Below are 15,579 nucleotides of genomic sequence, written 5' to 3'. Positions count from 1 at the left end.
GAAAGGAGAGAGAAAGGGATGGCAGAGAGAGGATGGTACGGCAAGGAGAGTTACAAGGTTGTAGACGCGGAGGTCAGAGCGTGAAGGGAACAGACTGTGCTAGCAGTAGGGATGACGTAGCTAGCAGTAGGGATGACGTAGCTAGCAGTAGGGATGACGTAGCTAGCAGTAGGGATGACGTAGCTAGCAGTAGGGACGACGTAGCTAGCAGTAGGGACGACGTAGCTAGCAGTAGGGATGACGTAGCTAGCAGTAGGGATGACGTAGCTAGCAGTAGGGACGACGTAGCTAGCAGTAGGGATGACGTAGCTTGGAAAAGGTTAACTCTGAGTTTATAAAGGAAAATCCCTATAATAGCAAATAACCGTATGTCCGTTTTGTGTGTGTTTTTCTTCTTAATAATAATAATAATAATAAATGAGCATTTATATAGCGCAACATCATAACTTTACAATTATGCTCTTTGCGCTTGACACATTTAAAATTAAAACACAGTTATACAAGCATTTACATCTACATTCATAGTCAACAACGCTTAATTAAAAGCATACACCATCACACATACATTACAAAAGATTCTTCCACTAACTAAGTAATAAAAACATGAATAAAATAGGTAGTAAAAAACAAGGAAATACCAGCTGAATACCCTTAATCAAACAGAACATGTTATCAATAATGCAGAACAGAATGTGTTTGTTTTTTTTAGTCCTTTCTAGAATTATTGATCGCGCTCTTAATTCTTATATTTTCTTATTCTAAAAGAGACATATAGTATTGCAGATTTAATGAGGCGAAAAAACAGTGATTTTTGTATTTACTAAGAAATAAATGGGAAGATGAAATATGCTTTGGACATTTCAGTAAAACGTTCTTTCCATGAGGGTCTTTGGTCATCCTGAATGGTCTTTGGTCATCCTGAATGGTCTTTGGTCATCCTGAATGGTCTTTGGTCATCCTGAATGGTCTTTGGTATGCAGATGTGATGACGGGTTTTTGACTAGACACTAATAAAATGTTCACTGTTTTACTGAATGTTTAGAGAATTGTTCACAAAATATTTCCATTTGAGAATGATTAACGGTGAGTAACGGTATCATAGATGTTTAGTCTAAAAAAAATAAGACTAAGTATATAATCTCAGGAGAGGGAAGGTCAGAACATTGCTGAAGTGTGAGCGCGATCACGATTAGTTACCAGGGTAACTTTTTTCTTCTTCCCTGTATTACATACAGTCAGTACGTGTTATACACTGCATGCATTACGGTAGACTGGAATTAAGAGGTACCTTAATGTGTGTGTGTGTGTGTGTGTATGTATGTGCGTGAGTGTGTGTTTGTGCGTGCGTGCGTGCGTGCGAGCGAGCGTGCGTGCGTGTGTGTGTGTGTGTGTGTGTGCGTGCGTGCGTGTGAGTGTGTGAGTGAGTGTGTGTGTGTGTGCGTGGTGTGGGTTTTCTGTGAGTGAGTGTGTGTGTGGGTGTGTGTGTGGTTGTGTGTGTGTTGTATGTATGTATGTATGTGTGCGTGCGCGCGTGCGTGCGTGCGTGTGTGTGTGTGCGTGCGTGTGAGTGTGTGAGTGAGTGTGTGTGTGTGTGTTTGTGTGTGTGTGTGTGGGTGTATGTGTGTGTGTGTGTATGTGTGTGTGTGTGTGTGTGTGTGTGTGTCTGTGTGTCTGTCTGTCTGTCTGTGTCTGTGTCTGTGTGTCTGTGTTTGAGTTATGTAGAGCAATAAGGAAAGAGAAAGAGAGACAAGCAAGCAAATAAACAAACAAACAAAACCCCAGTAAGTTGTAAAACAAAAGACATCCGTACCAAAAACATGACTTTATTTCGGTCATCCTTGATTGTTTTAGCAGTGCACTACTTTTTTGTTCAACAAAACTACTTGTATAGTTCTGTCTTATATTTCTACATTAAAGTCCACGAGACCACGACTTAACGTGCATCACTCCCCCAAGATGACTTCAGTCCAGAATCAATCAGCACTGTTCTCTAAAAAGGACCCCCCGAAAAGCAGCGCCCACACTCACATTATGCAGACTGCCAGACTTGATTTCCGACTTATGGATCTCCTTCATGACCCCCCCCCCCCCCCACACACACACACACACAAGCCTAAAAAAGTAAATTAAAAAATTTAAAATAAAGAAAAACTGATGCTCAGATTGCACCAGATTGCTCCATTATCCTTGACTTTCATCAACATTTTCCCTAAAAGAAGTTTGGAACCCCCCCCCCCCCCTTTAAAATGATGTGATCCGCCCCTGTTTAGGAACCTACGCTTAACCATCTAGTGAGCGTAGGTGACCTAAATGATTTCTTATGAAGCTCCTTGAAATCGTAATCTTTCCGCATGTTCTATTTCTTACGATTCCATTCATTAGCCGGGCCGTGTTGGCCAATCAGAAGAGGCGAGGAAGTGACTCTTCCTGTTAGCTTAGCAGCATCAAGAGGGTTCAAAACAGATGGCGAACATCAATTTGGTTTTCTTCCATTTCGCTAACTTATTGAATTATGTAGTCATGAAGCCCTCTGAGTCACAGCATTTGAGTGTTTCTACAAGAATAAGTCCACACGAAGATGAACATGACATGTTCCAAGCCCTGGCTTTGATTGGTACATTTTCGGAAATATCAGGTTTGAACATAAATCACCAAAAATCCAAATTAATGTGGTTTGGGTCGCGGAAGAATTGTAGGAATGAGTGTTGCGGTTTTGCATGTACAGACAAAATGAAAATTCTAGGTGTATATTTCTGTAATTATATGCGTGCATCAAAAGTGAAAGAGAATTGGGAAGAGAGAGTGAATGTTGCAAAAAGGCTCATCTGAAAAGGAATGTGAGCATTATTGGTAAAGTCTGTGTATTCAAAACGTTTATTCTGCCACATTTTGTCTATATAATGCAGGCGCTGATGGTACCAGACGACGTTCTAACTGAAATTAATAGGTTAATGTTTCGCTTCGTGTGGCACAAAAAAGACTGCAACAGAAAAGCATTTCAAAAGGTGATAAGAACTGTTTTTTGTAACGAAGTAAAGCAAGGTGGATTAAATATGATTGATTTGCGTCAGATGCAGTGTTCCTTTTTGTTAAGCTGGGTTGTGAACCTAACTCTGTCTAATGAAGACCAGAAATGGTCATGGCTCCCAAAAGCACTGTTTTTCCGTTTTGGGAGTCGCTTTGAGTGTTTTTTTGCGAACATTAATAGCAAACCCTTTAAAGGATTGGACAGTATTAAATCGGAATTTTGGTCCGCTGTGTTGAAGGCATGGCTTGATAACAATCAAGTCGATAATAATAGTAATTCTGTTTCGGGTTTGTTGTGGAACAACAAAGATATAATTTGTCAAGGAAACCCACTCTTTTTTTGCGGATTGGATTAAAAGTGGTATAATGTATGTGAGCGATGTGTGTGAGAATGGACGTTTTGCTTCCTATGAAGAAGTGTGTGAAAGAACTGGCTACACTGCAAATAGATTGCTTGGGTACAATGTTGTTCGAACAGCTGTACATCTCCTTTTAAGACATGTCGATATAAACGATGTAAATTGTTCAGTCTTTGACATTCCGACCTTTTGTGGAAAAAAAGTTAAATCAGTAAAAGAAATTCGAAAGATTCTGGTAGAAAAACAATACAGCCCACCCTGTTCAGAAGGATTTTGGAGAAGAAAATTAGGATTTGAAATTGACGAAAAGAATTGGAACTTAGCAGCCACTGTCACTAGTGAAGTTCGATTACGTGTACTGCATTGGAAAATATTGCAAAACATTTATCCAACTAATATTTTATTGTGTAAAATGAAAGTGAAGGCTGATAAAAACTGTACATAAATTATTGTAAGGATGAACTTGATGTATTGGAGCATTTTTTTCTTTGAATGCCCAACAGTGCTCAGGTTTTGGAATTATATTGAAATGTACATTTTAGTAAACATTGGCGAAAAAATTAGGTTGAATGTTACAGATGTGCTTTTTGGTATAAAAAGTAACAGCAAAAATATGAAGAAGATTAATCACATTATTTTAATCGCAAAGATGTGCGTAAGCATTTAAAAAAAACGATTCACGATTAACACTGGAAATTATTTTTGGAAATCATGTTGTTTTGAGATTTCGTTAGTCTGAAGTTTTATTAATTAAAAACAAATTATTGTTTATTTTCTTTGATATAAGGTAAAGACAGCCATACATTATGATGCGAATATTGTTTTTAAAAAGATCAATATATGATGACATATGATCATTTTGATGCTACACATGTTGACACGTATATTTTTTTCACTTACGACTATTTTTTTTTCCTTTTGTATAATGTAAAAGTTTTTCTGAACCGCATGTACATGAGAGAGTATGTGTGCAAACAGAAAATAGGCTACAGTTACCATGTTTGTTAAAAAAAAAAGAAGAATAAGTCCACACACATTGCACAAGTATAATAGCTGTCTATTCACAGAAATGTCGTACGAAGTGCGGGTCGCGGAGCCATGTGGAACAGCGATATGAAAAACTTCATAAGCGTGTGGTCACTCGGCAATATCTTGCTCCATGAAAAAAATGTCTTAAGGAGATGCGTAACCCGTTAAACGTAACGCAGATGTACCCGTGTCTTTACAGATCCCACGAGGCAGTCACTAAAAGTTGCATAAGCGCGTGGTCACTCGACAAAATCCCGCTCCATAAAAAAAATTGCCTAAACGCGATGCATAAGCCGTGAAACGTAACGCAAATATACCCGGGTCTTTCCAAATCTTAAGAGGCAGCAAAGACTCAAGACTCAAGACTCAAGATTATATTGTCCTTATAAAAACAATGAAAATTGCCATGCAGTGTACGGCGGTTACAGACATAAAATGCATCACATTTCCTAAGAATTAAGAATTGCACTAAAAACACTAAAACATATAGACCGAAACATGCTGTCCTCACCATTGTTCTGCTTTCGACTCAAACATATCACATTTACTAAGAATTGAGAGATGACAAGTCACTAAAAGTGGTGTCCCGAGATGACCTCAGCCACCGAATCCCACACCGGGTGGCTGTCCCCAGCTCCTGACGGCACGAAGAACACCTGACGCTCCGGCACCGTCTCCAGCAGAGGTCGCAAGGATGCCAAGGCGGGAACGTGACGCACGCCCACACACAGCAAGATCACGCGGTGCGGCATGGTGTCGCTGATACTCTGCAGCGCGGCACGTATCATGAACCCCGCCATGGGATCGCGCGTGAAGCCTGAGGTGAGTACCAGCACCACCTTCCAGCACAGGTCCATGTGTTCCAGCATCTTCTCCGCCTGGTTGTCGCCAGGAAGCAGCCACCACGAGGTCTCGGCGTGGTCTCTGGGCAGGTCCTTGATGAGTAGTCGGACGCCGCGCTCTTCCTGCAGCGCGTGTTTCAGCCGCACGCAAACCAGCTCCGTGTCCGCGTCACAGTAAACCAGGTAGGCGTCCTAGAACGCAATGGAACAGTAAGACAAGGCAAGGCAAAGAATTTATTCAAGAGACCCCATGGGGGTACATGAACAAAAAACCCAACTCATTCCGATGAAACAGAACAAGGGACAAAATGTCACAACTCCAAAATAGAAATTCTCTTTTTAGTTGCCTTTAGCGTTAACAACTCATGTCCTAAATAGTCACTAGCAGTACTTGTCACATCAATAGTTACTTAGCGCAGGAAGGTTGTATCTCTTTGGCTTTGCAGCGTATTACATGCCTACAATGGGAGGTAGTAAACTGCGGCTGAATTGGATTATAAAGGCTCTTATTCTGTTTTAGGTTCAAAGAGACTTGAAGCTAACAAGAAACAGATAGGTGTCCTAAAAATCAATGGAACAGGAAGGTTGTATATCTTTGGCTTCGCATCGCATTACCTGCCTATAATGGGAGGGAGTACAGCTGAATTGGATCAACGGCTCTTATTCTGTTTTAGGCTCAAAGAGCCTTGAAGCTAACAAGAACCAAGCCAGGGACGACTGAGGTGCATTTAAATCAATTGTGGTGCGTGTCATGTATTATTTGTTTCTTTGTATTTGTTCTTCAATGTGGATTGAACACATTACATAACACACATAGAATTTAAGAAAAGTCAAGAAAGAAAACAACAGGCAATCAGCCATACGCATATGCAACACACAGCAAATATGTGACCCTCCACCACGAAATGAGTCGCATGTCACCTCGCGCGGTTCTGCGCTAGGCTTAATATAAGCCCGGGGAGTATCTGGTAACAGTGTGTGGGTCACCTTAGTCACAGGCTTATAACTCAAACAGTGTTCGCTCTTTTCTAAAACGGTTTTCACCACTGGATAGAGCATAAAAAACTTTTTATGAAAATGTAAAAATATGAAAATCATGCAAAGGTGACATGCGACTCATTCCGTGGTGGAGGGTCACATATAAAGGGTGTACTGGAAGGAATAAGCCTGCGGTTGCACTTCCAAATATATCGAAAGGCAACCTGCGGACAGCTCTTGATAAACAGTTCACAAAAACAGCATTACAAACCTTTTCAAATGACTGTCTTCTTGGCATCCGGATCTTTCTGAAAACAGTGAACCAGAAACGGAGTCTGGTGGCATTAACGGACACAGCCCATGCACTCCCCAAGAACGACAGCAACGACAGCAAGCCCAGCAGAGACCCGAGTAACCACCGGGTGCCCACGCACCGTCTCCAAACAAAGTCCACATTTCCGATCACGGCTAAGGTGCTCTGCAAACTTCCATCGTCTGAGACGCACGTGTAGTTCCCGCCTTGGTCCAGCAGAGCACGGGTCTCGCTCAGCCACCGGATGAACAGTAACGTGTCGCATGTGCACGCCAGTGGGTTGCCATGAAGATGTAAGAAGAAAGGCTGCGCCCTCGACAACGCCAGGCGGTCTATTGCGTGGCGGTCCTCAGCCTCAAGGTGTGTGATGACGTTGTGAGAGAGGTCAAGGACGGAGAGGTTGTGGTGCTGATCTAGTTTTAGGGGCACGTGCGCGAAGTGGTTTCCACTTAGGCGCAGCTCTCTGAGGTCATGCTGCACTTCCAGTAGTTCCGTGAGAGGGAACTCAAGGTCGTTGGAAGAGAGGTCGAGTCTCTGAAGAAGGGGTAGATTTCGGAAGACTCTGCTGCTATGCTTTGGCAAAAAGAAACGCGCCACGTTGCTATTCTGCAGGGACAGCTCTCTTAAGGAGGGTAAGAAGTCAAAGAACGAAGGCTGCAGACCCTGACAGCTATTTCTGCTCATGTTCAGGCTCTCAAGGTTGTGCAGTCCATAGAACATAAACCAACAGTTCTGAATTTGCACGTAGGACATGTCCCACACTTTAAGATTGTTTGGTTCTGTGAAGTTTATTGCTTCTGGCAAAGGCCCTACTTGGTAACACGTTGCTGACATATTCAATACTTCTAGTTCGGGCGGGAGATGAAACGCTAGGTGGAGTCCGTAGAAAGAATCCGCCGATTTTCCCTCATAGGTCAAATGAAGGACGTTTTCGGCTTCTGTTATAGAATAAAACATCTGCTCCTGAATATGAAAAGATCGCAGATGCGTCGACAGACGAAAAAAACTAAAATATCCGATGAGACCGGCGCTGAAAATGTAGTTGCGTGACAGATCTATACTACGAAGGCACCTGTTGAACAAGGCACCAGGTCTGACCAGAGAGTGAGGTCTGATGGCGAAAATGTCATTGTTGGACAAGATCAAGGTTGAAACGCACGTCTGAAGCAGGTACTCCGTGACACTGGGATCCAAGGCGGTTCCTTTCCGACCTTGCCATCTCCGACCGCGTGCGATTCCAGAGAAGTCTATGACGGAGATGTTCTTGCCCACAGTGGCATACAAGGACCTCAACGCCTGGGGAACTCCCACCATCTCTGAACCGCGGAGAGACAGGTGGGTGAGATGATCCAGGTGACAAAAGGCGCAAGGCTGCAGACAAAAAAGGTCTTTGCAGTTACTCAAGATCAAAGTGGTCAGATTGGTGGGTTTCAGGTTGACAAATGTGTCGTTGGTCAGCCGGGGCAGTTTACAGAAGTGATGGCCCTCGATGACAAGTGTGGACAAAACGGTCATCGTTCGGAATCCTGCGAAAGGTACAAAGAAAACAGTCATGCATATAGTTGTTGTCTCTCTCTCTCTATCTATATAGTTATATCTCTCTCTCTTTCTCTCTTTCTCTTTCTCTCTTTCTCTTTTTCTCTCTCTCTCTCGCTCTCTCTCTCTCTCTCTCTCTCTCTCTCTCTCTCTCTCTCTCTCTCTCTCTCTCTCTCTCTCTATCTCTCTCTCTCTCTTTATTTTTTAAATTTTTATTTAAAAAAAAAAATTTTTTAATATAAATTCTTCATATTTGTTCTTTGTTTCATGTGTGTATTATAGTAGGGACTAGCTGTAAGAAAGGACCATATGGACCTAATGCTATCATCCCTCGGTAATAAAGTTTTCGAGTTCGAGTTCGAGTTCGAGTTCTCTCTCTCTCTCTCTCTCTCTCTCTCTCTCTCTCTCTCTCTCTCTCTCTCTCTCTCTCTCTCTCTCTCTCTCTCTCTCTCTCTCTTTCTCTCTCTCTCTCTCTCTCTCTCTCTCTCTCTCTCTCTCTCTCTCTCTCTCTCTCTCTCTCTCTAATAACCAACCAACCAACCAGCCAACCGCAAAATTTGGAGAACGGTTATGCGATTCCCTCTTTACACCAAAGGACACATTTACCTGCACCAAACTGCGTTCGATAGGAGGCGTCTGTCGACAGATACTCCAAGGAGGTCAACTTGCTCAGGGTGTTTTCGCGGAGCCTGCTATCATCCCTCATTTGGTTATGTGCCAGAGCGAGACATGTCAGCGTTGTTGCCACTGGCTGGAACACATCATCTGGGAGAGATGCATTGTCGTAACCCAGACTATTGTCATTTAGGACAAGCGTTTGTAGACTATCAAGGCCTGATAGAGCTTGTTCAGATAAACTCTGAATTTTGTTATGGCTTATGTCCAAGGTAGCGAGCTCTTTCAAGTCGTCAAAGCAGTCGTCATCGATGCTCTCCAAGATGTTACCGGACAGGTTAAGATGCTGGAGGCTGCCTAGACCGCCAAACATGTGCACATGAACATTGTGGATCCAGTTATGAGATAGGTCAAGTGCACGAAGATTGCTTAAAGCACGGAAAAGACCCCGTCTGGTGTTGTTGTGAGCGAGTCTTTCTCGGGCCAAAGAATTATGCCTCAGCACTTCTTGTTGGGTACTCACGTTAGGAACAGACTGGTCCCTGCCGTCAACCAGAACAGACCGAAGCACAGTGGTGTTGGAAGAAGAACCGTATGCCGTATCCTCTTTATCTTTATCCTCTCTCGTCACAATACTGATATTGTTATAAGCCAGGTTCAGTACTTCCAGACTGTTCAGACCATCAAAAGCATCAGTTTCGATTTGAACTATTTTGTTGAAACCCAGATCGAGAGTGCGAAGATTCGGAAATTGGACAAAGCTCAGGTTTGCGATGGCCGTCAGCTTGTTGCGACTTAAATCGAGACCAACAAGGTTGTCCGGAAGCGAAGTAGGAACTGATGTTAATTGACGAGCCCTGCAGTAGGCGTATGTGCCATTTGAACGGGTCTGCAGAGTGCAGGGGTGGTCCACTTGCTCGGCGTGTGTCGCGGGATGGACCAGGAGAAGCAGGATTGCGAAGGGAGTAAAAATCTGCTTTTGCATCCTGAAAACTATCAACAAAACGACAGAAAGAGGTTTTACCAAAAACAATAGGCAAACAGTGACAACGACATCAACACTTTAAATGTTAACAAAACGATAGAAAGTGGTTTTACCAAGAGAAAAAAAACTGGCAAACAGTGACAACAGCACCAACAACTTTTATGTAACAAAACGACAAAAAGTGGTTTTACTGACAGAAATAGGCAAACAGTAACAACGACGCGACATCAACACCTTTAATGTTAACAAAACGACAGAAAGTATGTTTACCGAAAGAAATAGGCAAAAAGTGACAACTACATCAACACCTTTAATGTTAACAAAACGACAGAAAGTATGTTTACCGAAAGAAATAGGCAAAAAGTGACAACTACATCAACACCTTTAATGTTAACAAAACGACAGAAAGTATGTTTACCGAAAGAAATAGGCAAAAAGTGACAACTACATCAACACCTTTAATGTTAACAAAACGACAGAAAGTATGTTTACCGAAAGAAATAGGCAAAAAGTGACAACTACATCAACACTTTTAATGTTAACAAAACGACAGAAAGAATGTTTACCGAAAGAAATAGGCAAAAAGTGACAACTACATCAACACTTTTAATGTTAACAAAACGACAGAAAGTATGTTTACCGAAAGAAATAGGCAAAAAGTGACAACTACATCAACACTTTTAATGTTAACAAAACGACGGAAAGTATGTTTACCGAAAGAAATAGGCAAAAAGCGACAACTACATCAACACTTTTAATGTTAACAAAACGACGGAAAGTATGTTTACCGAAAGAAATAGGCAAAAAGCGACAACTACTTCAACACCTTTAATGTTAACAAAACGACGGAAAGCGGTATTACTGAAGGACATAGGCAAACAGTGACAACGACATCAGCTCCTTTAATGTTAAAACAGACCCAGTAAAAGAAAGTTACATAAGTGATCGCTAGCCATTTCTAGACCATTTAGAACACCGCTCACTTTGACAAAGGGATAAGAGGGGAGGGGGGGGGGTCACTTTTTTTTTAGTCGAGGATGACCAAACGGTCAAAATAAACTTGCCCAGTGTCATATTGTTTTGGATTAGTCCAGATGAAACCTCTCTAGTTTATTTTGATCCACTGGAAGTAAAATGAACCTTAATGTGTGTGTGTGTGTGTGTGTGTGTGTGTGTGTGTGTGTGTGTGTGTGTGTGTGTGTGTGTGTATGATAATGAGTGTGTGTGTGTGTGTCGGGGGGGGGGGTGGGGGTGGGGGGGTAAGACATAGGGGACACCGGGGATAGTCGGCCCCCGGGGTAAGTTGGACTATTGGCTTTTATTTGATTCCTTTGGTGTATTTAGACATTTTGGTCATGTGACTACGTCACGCGACTGCCCGCCTTCCTGCACAGAAAATATGGCGGCAATCTGATGCAGATATTGGGAGGTAAGTGATAAAAAACTGATTTTGATCATTTGGAGTAAATTTGTTAAAGATTTGTTTGGGTCAAATTTCAGCGCTAATGAATCGCATCAGTCAGACAAAAACATATATGAACAAAACATGTATATCAACGGTTTCACTGGAAAGTGATACTTTTGCTCTGCCCAGTGTCAGTGTTTATTGCTACCCCTCCAAATAAAATTTCCTGTGTTGGGGTAAGTTGGTCCTCATGTGATGGGGCACGTTGGTTCCAGGGGCCGACTTGCCCCGGGGGGTAGGGCCAACATGCCCCATATAGTGTATATTCTTTTTTCGTGATAATACACTGTTTTTGTGTTTATTTGTTCTTTTAAATAACCGTGAGATTGATGTGTGTGTGTGTGTGTGTCTGTGTGTGTGTGTGTGTGTGTGTGTGTGTGTGTGTGTATGTGTGTGTGTGTGTGAAAGAGAGAGAGAGAGATTTTTTTAATCGTTTGTCCAGTATTTAATTTAATTCTCTATTTTTGTATGAACTCAAATGTTTAGTGTTCTTAGTATTGTCTTGTTAGCCTAAGTTCTATTTAATCAGAGTATGTTTGCGTGTGCTTATACCTAGTGATATTGTAAAGCGCATAGTGCTTTTAGTTATGCGCTATAGAAATAAATAAATAAAATAAGAGAGAGAGAGAGAGAGAGAGAGAGAGAGAGAGAGAGAGAGAGAGAGAGAGAAAGCCTGTGTGCGTGCCAAATCACTGGGACACTTTGGTCCAGACAGCTCTAACCAGAGGTCCCCAGAAAACACATCAGAACATCTGCAAGAAAATATTTTCACCGAGGAACAACTCCCAGGCAAGACAGTCAGTGTACGTGGAGATGGACACTGCATTATCCATTCAGTTGTTCTCTGTTTTGAACACGAAGGAAAGACTGTCACACGTACCCAGGTGTGTGATGCTCTTGTGAGCGAAGTCGTCTTCCATCGGGAATACTATGAACCGTTTGCAACTGATGATCAGGATGTTGTCGCTGGAATTTGTAGGGTTGTGTTTGACAAGGACTACAACACGGACACTTGTGACCTCCTTTTATTTGCCCTGTCAAATGCGTTTCAAATAACGGTGAAGATATTCCAATATGAAGAAGGAACGAGGCGTTACCGTGAAATCAAGCTCACGCCAGGCAGAAAGGAGGTGTTGCCAACACAATCCATCAGTCTTGTTCGCAAAGGCGAGGGGGCAGCCGCCCACTATTCAGCTTTGATTCCACATCTCCAGAACCAATCGCCAGCACAGTCATGTTCAGCGACATTCTCACCTGAGTCAGTGCTGCCACACCCAAAGGCCCCGCCAAGGAAAAATCAAACCTCTAAAGGAAGACGGAAGAGGAAGTCAGCTATATTGACAGACACCCCAGTCAAAAAAAGCACTGGAAGAAGAACAACAAGGTCGACAGAAGAAGAAATCCTCTAAGGCAAAATCGTCGTCAAGAGGCCAGGGTCCAAAAGCAAAGGACTTGGGAAAAAGTAAGGGGGCAGTGAAGAGCAAGGCAAGGAAATCACTGGACACCCCAGTCAAAAAAGCACTGGAAGAAGAACAACAAGGTCGACAGAAGAAGAAATCCTCTAAGGCAAAATCGTCGTCAAGAGGCCAGGGTCCAAAAGCAAAGAACTTGGGAAAAAGTAAGGGGGCAGTGAAGAGCAAGGCAAGGAAATCACTGGACTATGGATCACCACCATCATCATCATCTGTCTGTCCCCTTGGTCAGCCAGTAAAAAGGGAGAAGAGTGGATCCAGTGCACACAGTGTAAAAACTGGGCTCATGTGGAATGTGCGGGCCTGGCCCTGAAAAGCCCTGTCTACATTTGTCATAACTGTAACTCTGACGCGGACTCCATGTACATGTACTGATGTCCTCAACACGAAAAGAATTGTTTGTCCTTTGATTCATTTTGTTCAGTTTTGCGATGCAAAACATAGGCCTAATGTTGTTATTATTTATGTTTCGGTCTAATAAATCCCGTTGAACTGAGTGCTCTCGTGAATCATTACTGACATTCTGAAAGTGAGGGTCCAACTTGCCCCATACGTAGGGCCAACTTACCCCGACACGGGGCAAGTTGGACCCTGTGTCACAAGGTCTGCTTGCAGCCAAACTGTTACAATTACAATAGTTTGGCCACTTTTTTTTATCACAAATTTGAGCAAGATATTAACGCTAATTTTAAACCATAAATCGTTTCTCTATCTCTCTTAAATTAGTCTCCACATTGGTTTAAGTGCAAAAGGGGGCCGACTATCCTCGGTGTCCCCTAGAGAGAGAGAGGCCGAGACAGATGGATAATTACTACGCGGAGAAAAGGAAAAGAAGCTGAGTTAAAAGTCAAAATCTATCAAAACAAGAATACAAAGTTTCTGTTCTTCACAGTTATGATAAAGACATCGCTCTGAGGTCAAAACAAGTCGAGATTTTGAGACTGCTTTGGGAAGGAGACAATGATATTGTTGCATCACTACCAACTGCATGGTTACGGAAAAAGTATCGTCCGCTCCGTAGCCATAATAATCCGCCAAGAGCCAGTACAAAATGCTGCAGAAAAAAATGTAAACAGGTTTTCTGCAGTAAAACAACAGCACCGTTTTACTGCAGCAGGAGGGAGGGAGGGAGGGAGGGAGGGAGGGAGGGAGAGAGAGAGAGAGAGAGAGAGAGAGAGGGAGGGAGGGAGGGAGGGAGGGAGGGATGGGGGGAGGGAGGGAGGGAGGGAGGGAGGGAGAGAGAGAGAGAGAGAGAGAGAGAGGGAGAGAGAGCGCGCGCTCGCGAGAGAAAGAGACACACAGATAGATTAGGGGAAAGCGAAAGCTGAAGAGGTAGAGAGAGGGGAGAGAATGAAGAAAGAGGGTCAAAGACAGAGAGAAGGGGGGGGGGGAGAGAAAGGGAGGGAGCGAGAGCTAGAGGGAGGAGAGACAGAGAGAGCTAGAAACGCAGAGAAAGAGCGAGCGAGAGAGAGACAGAGCGAGAGACAGAACGAGAGAGAGACAGATAGAGAGCGAGAGAGATAGAGAAACTGGGAGAAGTTGAGAGAGACAGAGAGAGAGAGAGAGAGAGAGACAGAGAGAGAGAGCGAGACAGAGAGAGAAGCAGACAGAGACAGCGAGAGAGAGCGCAAAAGAGGAACAGAAAGAGACAGAGAGAAACAGAGACAGAGAGAATTACAGAGACAGACATAAATCGAGAGAAACAGATACAGAGACAGAGTCAGAGACAGACCGAGAGAAAGACAACGAGAGACAGAAAGAGTGAGAGAGAGTGAAACAGAGACAGAGAGAGAAACAGAGAGACACAGCAACAAAGACAAAGTATACAGAACCATGGAGAGACAAAGAAGAGAAGCAGAAACAGACAGACAGAGAAATTTAAACATTTACAAAAATGCATTGACAATACCTTGAACATAGGTGCTTTGTCACGTCTTAGCTTTCTCCGATATGTCCAACATGTAAGCTCTTCGTCTCCCACTAGCAAAGCAAGTTGAGAAGACTGCTAGCGTGGTGTGCGTGGGTTTCTCCATTAAAAATATAAATAGACAGGATTCAACATTGTGTGTGTGTGGAAGGTTCAAGTGTATACCTTTAGAATTATAGGACGTGAATGGATTCAGTAAAGGGGAAAAAGTGAGAGTTTAAACAGGATGTAACCGATCCCTGCACTGAATTAACCAGGCGGGGAAAAACATAAAGGTAACCTTCCTAAAAAATAATAATAAAAATAACAATAAACATGTAATCAATCACTTTTTTTTTTATAGCGCAAGTCACGATTAAAGCCCCAAGCGCTTTACAATTCCGAATCCAAGAAATCCGGATTGTTCATGTGTGAGTGTGTGTGTGTGTGTGTGTGTGTGTGTGAGAGTGTGTGTGTGTGCGTGTGTGTGTGTGTATGAGTGTGTGTGTGCGTGTGTGTGTGTGTGTGTGTGAAGCATGTGTGTGGGAGTATGTGTGTGTGTGTGTGTGTGTGTGTGTGTGTGTGTGTGTGTGTGTGTGTGTGTGTGTGTGTGAAAATGCGAGGCGTGCTGTGAGGGTGATCACAACCAAGAGAGGTAGCTCCCACTGTTTACATCATGCACACAGCGGGACGCAGACGTGGACTACATGTACAACAAAATCAAAGACAGATGGCTATTCTTTATGTCTGATATAAACCGGTTGAGTTAAAGGCACAGTGCGCCTCCCGTAAACCATCACAGATACTGTCAGGCTTTTACACACAGTACAAACACCCTTCCATTTGAACGCTCACCAAACGGAAACATCCTAGGTGCCCTACGTAAAGAGCGAGCATTTCAAAGAATTAATTTTGCGGATTGTCTTAGAGACAATCGGACCGTGGTGCGTTTTGGCGCTAGACCTAATTTTTAAAATCTAAATAATAAATTGACAGCTTGTTTCACAAACATTCTTAAATCATAAAAGAATTCTTTTTTCATCAAGACAAGA

The 15,579-nt window shown here is 42.9% G+C and overlaps 1 protein-coding gene across 1 annotated transcript; it reads right to left on the bottom strand.

The window, feature by feature from the left end:
* Positions 1-1,807: 1,807 nt before the first annotated feature.
* On the bottom strand, positions 1,808-14,628 carry LOC138977282 (toll-like receptor 3). Its single transcript, XM_070350187.1, has 4 exons — positions 14,531-14,628; positions 8,691-9,692; positions 6,507-8,074; positions 1,808-5,449 (listed from the first exon to the last, which is right to left on the bottom strand). Exons 2-4 carry the CDS (start codon positions 9,682-9,684, stop codon positions 4,988-4,990), a joined length of 3,024 nt encoding a protein of 1,007 aa, XP_070206288.1. The 5' UTR covers positions 9,685-9,692; positions 14,531-14,628; the 3' UTR covers positions 1,808-4,987.
* Between the last annotated feature and the right edge of the window lie 951 nt (positions 14,629-15,579).

The sequence above is a fragment of the Littorina saxatilis genome, linkage group LG1 (assembly GCF_037325665.1).
Source record: "Littorina saxatilis isolate snail1 linkage group LG1, US_GU_Lsax_2.0, whole genome shotgun sequence".
NCBI classification, from domain to species: Eukaryota; Metazoa; Mollusca; class Gastropoda; order Littorinimorpha; family Littorinidae; genus Littorina; species Littorina saxatilis.
The sequence above is the reverse complement of the archived record's forward strand: the minus strand, read 5'-3'. Positions and strand labels throughout refer to the sequence as shown.

Bases quoted from the DNA above. Each gene is read 5' to 3' on its own strand.
- LOC138977282 (XM_070350187.1), bottom strand. From the start codon at position 9,684: ATGCAAAAGCAGATTTTTACTCCCTTCGCAATCCTGCTTCTCCTGGTC. The intron at 8,075-8,690 runs GTAAATGTGTCC...TACCTTTCGCAG, and splicing joins TCGAACGCAGTTTGGTGCAG to GATTCCGAACGATGACCGTT. The intron at 5,450-6,506 runs GTTTGTAATGCT...ATTGCGTTCTAG, and splicing joins GAAGACAGTCATTTGAAAAG to GACGCCTACCTGGTTTACTG.